General features: G+C 36.6%; 1 protein-coding gene across 13 annotated transcripts in view; it reads left to right on the top strand.

The window, feature by feature from the left end:
• Nucleotides 1-9039, top strand: part of Kdm4c (lysine demethylase 4C) — a 387556-nt gene that overhangs the window by 316192 nt on the left and 62325 nt on the right. For 11 of the 13 annotated variants that reach the window (XR_007349008.1, XR_007349009.1, XM_048806788.1 and 8 more), the window contains one exon: nucleotides 4536-4721. Coding sequence is in view for 10 of the 13 variants with exons in the window: in XM_048806788.1 (XP_048662745.1) it covers nucleotides 4536-4721 (186 nt within the window). In the remaining 3 variants the exon portion in view is untranslated. The remainder of the gene's footprint in view (nucleotides 1-4535; nucleotides 4722-9039) is intronic. The other 2 variants (XR_007349010.1, XM_048806786.1) reach the window with 1 other exon arrangement.

The following is a 9039-nucleotide window of genomic DNA, read 5'->3' as shown; positions in this document are numbered from 1 at the left end:
GCGGGGGCCGTCTGCCGGGCCAGGCGGGGACCCTTCTCGCTGCCCCTGGCCGCTGGGGGCCGCTTGCAGAGCCGGTCGGGCGGTGGCTGCAGGATTGGACCTCTGCGCCCACGTGGCCGGCCAAGATTCACTTGTCTGGGGCAAATTGTCACCTCTAATAAACTTACTAATTCCTGGCAGGTCTCCTTTCAGCGGAATTTTGCTAGAAGTTCCTCAGTAGGTAGAATGTAGCTGTTTTAATGGGTGTTTCTGATCCGGTTAATGTGGAGATACTGAAAGTGCTGCTTCCTTGCCGGCCGCCATGTTGGATCCCCCCGAGCCATATGTGTATGATTTTCTTAATGTGTTGTTGAATACAATTTGCTAATGTTTTATTAAGGATCTGTGCATCTAAGTTCATCAAGGCTATTGGCCTGTGTAGTTTTCTTTTCTTGACTTATCCATATCTAGTTTTGGTATCAGTGTGATACTCCTTTCATGGAATAAATTTAGAAGTGTCACACCCACTTTCTTTGTGTTTCATGGAATAATTTGAGGATGATTGTCCTTAAGTCTTTCTTTAAAAGACTGTTAGAATTCAGGTGAGTTTGTCTGATCTGGGTTTTTCTTTGTTGGAAAACTTTATTTATTTATTTATTTATTACTGTTTTAATCTCATTGCTTGTTATTGTCTGGTTAGGTTTTCTGTATCTTTTTGGTACAAGTTTGATACTAAATGTGTCTAGAAACTTATCCATTCTTCTGAGTTTTACAATTTTTTGGATCCATCTGCCAGACTATTTTTTAATTGGAGATTTGAGACCAGTTAGAGTCAATATTGTTATAGAGGGATGTTTATTAATCCCCACCATTTTGATTTATTTCTAATGTTGAATTTGGTCCTCTTTTTAAATTTGCTCTCCACTCTTCTAATGAGAGTCAGCCATTTGTAATCTCTGGAATTTGTTTTTGGTTTCTTTTGTGTGTAGTATTTTGTTAAGTATTTTCTATAGTTCTGGCTTAGTAGTCAGGAATTCTTTTGGTTTCTGCTTATCTTGAAAAGTTTTTATTCTCTTTTAATTCTAAATAGTAATTTTGCTAGACCTAGCCATCTTGTTTGGCAGTAATTTTCTTTTGGGGTTTGGAATGATGTCTTCCAAGCCCTCTTAATTCTGCTCAACTTTCTTCTAATTGTAACCTGATATTTTCCTCTTGAGGTTTTTAAAATTTTATCCTTGTTCTGTATATTAGGCCCTTTAATTAGAATATGTTGAAGAAAGGTTCTTTTTTGTTCTAGTCTAGTGGGATTTCTGAAAACCTCTTGTATGTGGATGTTCATCTCATTCCCAAGGTTTGGAATTTTTTTTTTCTTTTTTAAATTTTTCTGAAAAGGTTGTCCATTCCATTAACCCGTGTCTCAGATCCCTCTTTTATTTCAGTGGTTCCTAAATTTTGTGTCTTAATGTATATTCTCATTATTACTATTTACTTTCTTTGGTTAAGCCGTTGGAATACTGAATATATAAGACTGGCCTCTTTGTTTTCTGTCTTTGTTTTGAGATTCTGTCTTCTACTGGTCTACTCTGATAAGAGACTTTAAACAAAATTTTTACTTGATTTATTGTGTATTTCACTTCTAAGATTTTTGTTTCATTTTTTTTCCCACATCTTTCTCTTTATTGAAATTTTCATGCATATGCTGTACTGACTTCCTCAATTCATTCAATTGTTTTTTTGTGGTATTTTGAAATTCAGTGTTTTTTCATAATCATTCTTATGAATTCTTTATCCCATAATTCATCTACTTTGCTAATTTGGGAGTCATTTGCTTGTGAATTATCAACCTTAGGGGAGATACCATGTTACCTTGTTTTTTCATATATCTTGTATCTCTGTGTTGAGTTGTGTGCATGTGTTAGAATGGAGTTCTCTTCTACTTTTATGTGAGGGCTCTCTTCTATTTTTATTTGAGGGCCTATTTAGGGCACAGCCTTCTCTTGGTGAAATGTCCTAGGATATCAGATTCTTATATAAGTTTTTGAATATATTTCCAAATGGTTCGTATTATAGTTTCCTGGCTGGTTCTTTGGTGATTATTAGAACACTTTCATATAGTATGTATTATGTCAAAACTTGAGGATCTTTCTTTTTCTGTCAGTCTCACAAGAGAGTTTATATATCTCACAGTTATGCTGTATATAACTGGGTATATGGGGGGTTACCCCCCTTTATGATTGCTCTTCTAGATTTGACAATTCCATATGTTCTAAAAGGTTGTGGGACAGTCTAAGTTGTTGCTTCTCACAGAAGTGGTGTCTACAGTCTTTATGTTATTTCATGCTGCTTTTACTATTTGAGATAATGTTCATGAGTGGGATCTGAGGCCCCTTCTAGCCATTCCTACTTGTGGCCTAGGCATTGGCTTGTTTTTTTGTTTTTTGTTTTTTTCCTCCCTCCTCCCCTATTCTTTGTGTTGCTGAAGTTTGAGCAGGGTTAGGTTATATGTAGAGCAAGGTGTCTTGTCTGTAGCTGGGTGGGGGCTTAGCCACAGAGTATCTACCCTATGAACTTGTAGTTTAACACTAGATTACCAGTACCTCACTGGGCCTCAGGAAATTTGCCACTAATAGGAAAGTATATAACTCTGGAGCGTGTTGCACAGAAGCCCCGGTGGCTGCTAGGTTCTTCAGTGGTTGGCCTCTTTCTTACCCTTAAAATACCCTATTAGTTAAGAAAATACTCAAACAACTGACTTTTATGTTTGATAGTTAGACTTTTAAAAAATTGAGTAATTAATGCCTTAGGCTCCTAATTGGATTTTTTGGTGTTATAGCTGCCCTTCTATTTCAAATGACTATATTGACAAAAAGATACTAAAGTACAAAAAATTATCAAAAAAAGATTCCAAGAATTTCTAGAGATACCAAGATGAACTATTAAATAATGCCTTTATGCAGATAATACGGGTCTTGTTGTCTACAGTTTGCTTGTCTACCCCCTCCCCACAAAGAGAAACAAATTTTTAAATCAATAGGCCACATTTTCACACCCTACTTAAAAATACTTAATTTTACATTGAATCTGGATGAATAGGGAAATCAGATAGGTGCCTGGAGTGTGTGGCTATTGCGGGGACTAGTAGGAAACAACATTGCTCTAGTGGGCCATGAAGGCCCTTCTGTAAGCTTTACTCTTCCATTTCATGCAGATCTTTTCCCACACATATACCAAATGACTTGTAGATGAGGAGAAGCCATTGAAGGAAATTAAGCAGGATGACATGTGATTTGTATAGTAAAGAGATCACTCTGGCAGTTCTGGGGCAGATGAAATGTAAAATGAAATAAAAGATGGTGAGACCAATTAAGAAGCCATTTCTTTGCTTCATAGGCCATCATAGGTAGAGGCAATGGCAGTTGCTCTGGATGGACAGGGAGCTATCAGAGTAAGACTAAGGAACAGAATCTATGAGCCTGAGTTGCTAATCAGGTGTGAGGGCAAAGAAGAGTTAAGTGCACGTTGATTCTTGCAGGTCTGTGATAAAATATTGCCGTCCCCAAAAGATATTGACTTTAAGTACCTTTTTTGGCTTGGGAAAGAAAATGTAGCTATGAATGAAGAGCAGTTGCACCAACATTTGAACAGATTGTAGACCTTTTTTATCTGAAGGAATAGAAGGTTGATCTTTTTGATCATTCTGCTTCCTCTGCTTTCTAAACCTGAGCCTGTGCTGTTCTATAACCAGTTTTTCTTCCTCCTCAAATATTAGTGCACAGATCTTACATTAAGTGAAGCTGTGTGATCTTCCCTATCTCTTGCAGCAAATGTACTGGTAATGTCTTGGGCTAATTGTATGCAATTTAATTTTCAGATTGTGGTAATCATTATTGCTGTTTTTATTTTCATTTTCTCTTCCCCAGGCATTGTCAGCTATAAATGTTCAATAGAATTATGCCCTTTGGGGTGATTTTCAATTTTCTCACTTTGGGAGGCGTATTCTTGTGTCAGTCATGAAAGGTTCAGATTTGGATTATTAAACACTTGAGCCCCTAGTTTTCACATTGGACCATTTAACACTTTCCATTTCCTTGTAAATGGAAAACTTAGCCTATCTGTATGCTGTTTGTGTGTTTTTGAAGACCTCATTTGATTTAGAAGTGTCTGTGCCTGTCCTAAAAACCTGTAGTCTTTGTCTTTTGCTGTATGGAAAGTCCTGCCACGAGGAGGTAAAGCATCCGTGGGTGATTTATAGGAGCACCCTTGGGCGTTTTCCTGAGCTTTGAGCCAAGAGGAGCATGTGCTAAATAATTTGACTTTCCTAACCACAAGAAGCATTTAAGCATATGTCTGGTGGCGTGTGACTGTGGAAGTGTGTTTCCTTTAAAGTGAGCAGACTATATTGCCACAGATGCTTTCACCACTGGGGCCCCTGGAGGGTCAGGACTTGTTGATGAAATCAGTTTTTTCCTCCTCTAATAGCTATTATTCTCTGAAGTGTGGAAATTGGCTGAGTTACAGAGTGTGAAGTGATGTTCTTCTCTGTTTTAACCCTCCAGAAATGCATCTTCTGCAGACACCGTGTTAAGAAGGTCTCTGGAGCTTGCATCCAGTGTTCTTACGGCCGCTGCCCAGCTTCCTTCCATGTCACTTGTGCCCATGCTGCTGGGGTACTGATGGAGCCTGATGATTGGCCTTATGTGGTGAACATCACGTGCTTCCGACACAAGGTCAATCCAAATGTGGTAAGGTCACTGTCCCTTCTCAATGCTGAGACAACATCTGAATTCCCTCCTGTACCCAGACCTAGGTAGCATATTTTATTCTGCTGTGTTGCTCATTATTGACATGTCCAGACTTTGTTTATTGGGGGCTGAAATTACACACAATCATTTGCAGATATTTGTACAAGATTCACCAGGGTCTAGTGTGCAGTAGACACAATAATATTTACTGAGTTGAATGAGTGAATAAGTAGATGAATAAGTAAAACTCTTTATGTCCAATCTATTTACAGGATTGCTGAGCATTGTATTACAGGTTATACGCTACACATATCCAGGGTATGAGGGAGATCATTTCCTGGAGGACAGTGATGTGAAAAGCATCACCTGAGATTATGCAGCAAATAATCTGTGCAATTTATGCTGTGGACCTGGTATTTTATTTCATTTCTCATAAAAGAAACAAAAAGCAGTAACATTTTAAAGGGAAAAAGAGGATAGCCAGGAACTCTGTGGAGCCTTGCTGCCTGAAATGGTGAAGTTAGAGAAAGAATAAAGTCCCTGGAAGGAGTGAGGACATTCTCATAAAGGAGTAGAAGAGAATAAAGTACTCCTTTGTTTTGGTTTGGTTTTTGCCTTTTCCCTTTAACTCAGGACTGAATTTAATTGTGGAAAATAGTGTTTGCAACCAAGTAACATGTAAATTTAAATTTTATTCAGTTTACCTGTCCTTGGTGGATGAAACCCTTCCTCTTTTTCAAAAGCTAGAAAAATTATGACAGTACAGAAATGGCTGATATCCCTTTTTTGGCTTTCCAATTCACTGTAATGGTTTTTGGCTACCAAAGATGAGGCAAAACATTGTATATAGATGCTAAGCTTTGCTAACTTGCCTCTTTCTGTTATCCCTGGGAGACGTGGCCATAGGCTATTTGCAGACTAATATGCTTGTCTTGTTTCAGCCTCTTGTGTACAGGCTGCCAAGTTGTCAGTATTGGCTTGTGGAGCCAGGACCCATCCACAACAAATCTCCCAGTTCTTTGTAATAATTCCAGCAATTTCCTTTGGCATCTTGAGAAATATTTGACATTTGTGGGTTGGGACTATGTGCAGATGTGTTCGAGTGCCCAAGAGTACAAAATGATGCCACCAACTGTCATATATATTTTAAAGTTATTTCCCATTGTTTCAGGTCACAAGTTACATGTACATTCATGCCTATTCCTTAGTATCTTGAGTTGATGTACTCTTGCAAAGAGTAGTAGTATTGTGTTTGTCAGAAAATACATTTTAACATCTTTTAAAAATTACGATAGCAGCACAATATATTAGTATGGCACTTTGCCATTTACAGAGTGTAGTCAATAGTATTACCTCATTAGCTGATCCATGTGAGTGTGTTTTGTTATGTGAATAAGGTCTAGAGGCAGAGTGTTTGCTAGTCACACTTAGATCCTGCCAGTAAAAGCTGTACAACCTTGTCCAAATTTTTGTCTCTGAGCGTCAGCTCCCTCATTTATTTCAAAAAAAAAAAAATGGGATTCTGACTGTATTATTTTCAGTTCACAATACTCAAAAAATGAAAATTACATTATTGTTTTTTAATTTCTCCTTTTGTTGGTGCTGCAATCCTATACAAACTGCATTATTTTTAAAAAATTTTTCCTTTTGTTCGTGCTGCAGTCTTATACAAATCCTATGTGAATAGTACTTTCCTGTTTCAAGGATAAGAAGCCCAAGTTCAGGGAGGTTCAGTTCCATGCCCAAATAGATGGAGTTCATGATCAGTGAGTGCTGGAATGGAAATGTCTCTTCAGCCCATACTCTAAGATTAGTTCAATTCCTAACTCTAAACTTGAACAGTGGTGGGGGAATCCATCCAAAGCCTTATTTGGGATCATACACTCCCATTTTAATATTCCAAAGCTCTGTGGTTACTGATGATTATATTGAAGTTGCTATTAAAGAGATCCAGCTGTTTAATCATGACCTCATTCCTGTTAACTCTGATGTGTGGTTCAGTCAGGTTTATGTTACTAATGAGTTTTATAAAGATGATGAAAAAGAAAATATTTGACTTATAGATGATTTTAAAACTACTGTATGCTACGTATCTAGTTTAAGCTTGGTATATTTTGTAAAGTGTGGTCAGAACATTATTTAATTTACAGCATTGCATGTAGTTTGTTCCTTCCTTCCTTCCTTCCTTCCTTCCTTCCTTCCTTCCAGTTCTCTAGGGGGAAATATTATGAATACTGGGTTTCTGAAAATACTTATCCATTCTTCTTTGGTTAGCATTCAAGTATGGATTCCTTCTCCCAAATTTCTGGGAACTAACAGGAAGGATTTATAGAATCTGGCAACTTTGGTTAAAAGCATTGTGTTTTCCCCTGTTGCATTAAATGTTCTTTATTTATAACATAAAAAAGTTTGAATTCACCAAAATATATTCCCTTTTGTGAATGATGAATGCCAGGGGAGATATGTTCCTTAGAATACAAATCACTTTGTCTATGTTGTGAACTATTCCTTGATTATTTGAGAGTAATAGATAATTGCTGAAGCATAGCAGTAAAAACTATAAAGTTTAGGCTTACTTGCTAGTCTGGCCCTGTTGATCTACAGAATGAAGGATGCCTGCACAGTTTAGGGGAAATGAAGTATTTTCATTTTTACCCATGTAAGTGTCATCATTCTTTTATTTTTCTGTTTCTGCCTGTATTTGCTTTATCCATCTAAAAAGGACAACTTCATCGCTAATTCTACTATTCCTTTAGTATCATAAATTATTTTGAATGTGACAACTTACTCAGTGTTACTGCGTTTTCATTATAAAATCTTGCAGATGATGTTAATAAAAATTTTCTGATTTATTACAATGTACTGTTTCATCAGATAGTAAACATATTTTATAGAGAGGTTAGTATTTGTAAAAATAGGTGGCTTTAAAATTCTTAAGATGGAAAGGAGTATATAACAGAAAGTGCACAACTAATCCTTGTTATTATAACCTAACTTTTAGTATATATTTCTTGATGTTTTTATCAAACACATTTTTTTTGAATGGCACCTGCTGTTTCTCAAATGCAGGGTCTCATTTGGGACCTAGTAGTTGCAAGAAGCACCATTACACATTTGAAGAGATGGGGACTGGACTTCCACAGTGATCATGCCCTGGGAATGAAGAGAAGCATCTTGATTTTGGAGACAGTTTAGAGATAGACTCAGTTAATTGAGAATTAATTACAAGTGAGAGTTTACCTACTTTTAGTTAAACCTAATGCCAGTGAGTGTGGCTTCAACAGCATTGACACATCAAACACTATAGGTTGAATCCATCCTGTTTTATTTTTCTTCACTTAAGTATAGAACTCAACTGCATAAGTCAATTCTGCTTCCTTTAGTTTTTCTTATATCCTTTTTATAAAGGGAACCAAAATTCAGCTAATACTCATCTAAAGTAACCTGATTGGTATCATTTCCATAAACGCTCATCTCTCTGTCTTAAATCTAGATGTCTGTGTTTCACTGATGACAGAATTTTTATTGTTATTTTTTCTTTAATAATTTTGATATTCTCACTAATAATCTGTTCAGTAACATTTGTTATGACCAACGGCATTCTTCTCAGACTTGTGCATATAGTTATCTGGTATTTGAATATGGCTTGTGTTTTCTACATGTGTTTGTTTTCAAATGGCCTCCCGAGTATGCACTGATATTATTCAAAGATAAGCAGAGAATTCTGACCAAAGCAAAGGCATGAAGTATAGAATTCATAAAGGATTTTTTAAAAAGTTACAGCTACGGTGATTTAAACTTGAATCTGATCAATATTTCTAAACCTAGCAAACATTTTAAAAAAAGAAGCCTCTCATCTTTCTATCAATAGAAGTGTTTTGTTGAGATCTCAGTTTATTTATCCCAGATTATAGAAAGTTAAGGTCAGCTTTTCCTGGGAGGAGAAATATTTAGCATAGACCTTTTGGTATATTTACATTTGAAACCAAACTGTTCCTTGTTCACCTTATCAGGTAAAGCCAATGAAAATAGAGATTTTTTTTTCTTTTTCTTTTTTTTTATTGGTTGTTCAAAACATTACAAAGCTCATGACATATCATCTTTCATACATTTGATTCAAGTGAGTTATGAACTCCCATTTTTACCCCAAATACAAATTGCAGAATCACATCAGTTACACATTCACAAATTTTACATAATGCCATATTAGTGACTGTTGTATTCTGCTGCCTTTCCTATCCCCTACTATCCCCCCTCCCCTCCCCTCTCATCTTCCCTCTCTACCTCATCTGCTGTTGTTTAATTCTCTCCCTTGTTT

Source organism: Marmota marmota, unplaced genomic scaffold, assembly GCF_001458135.2.
Source record: "Marmota marmota marmota unplaced genomic scaffold, marMar, whole genome shotgun sequence".
NCBI classification, from domain to species: Eukaryota; Metazoa; Chordata; class Mammalia; order Rodentia; family Sciuridae; genus Marmota; species Marmota marmota.
This window is presented reverse-complemented; position numbering and strand designations above follow the sequence as displayed.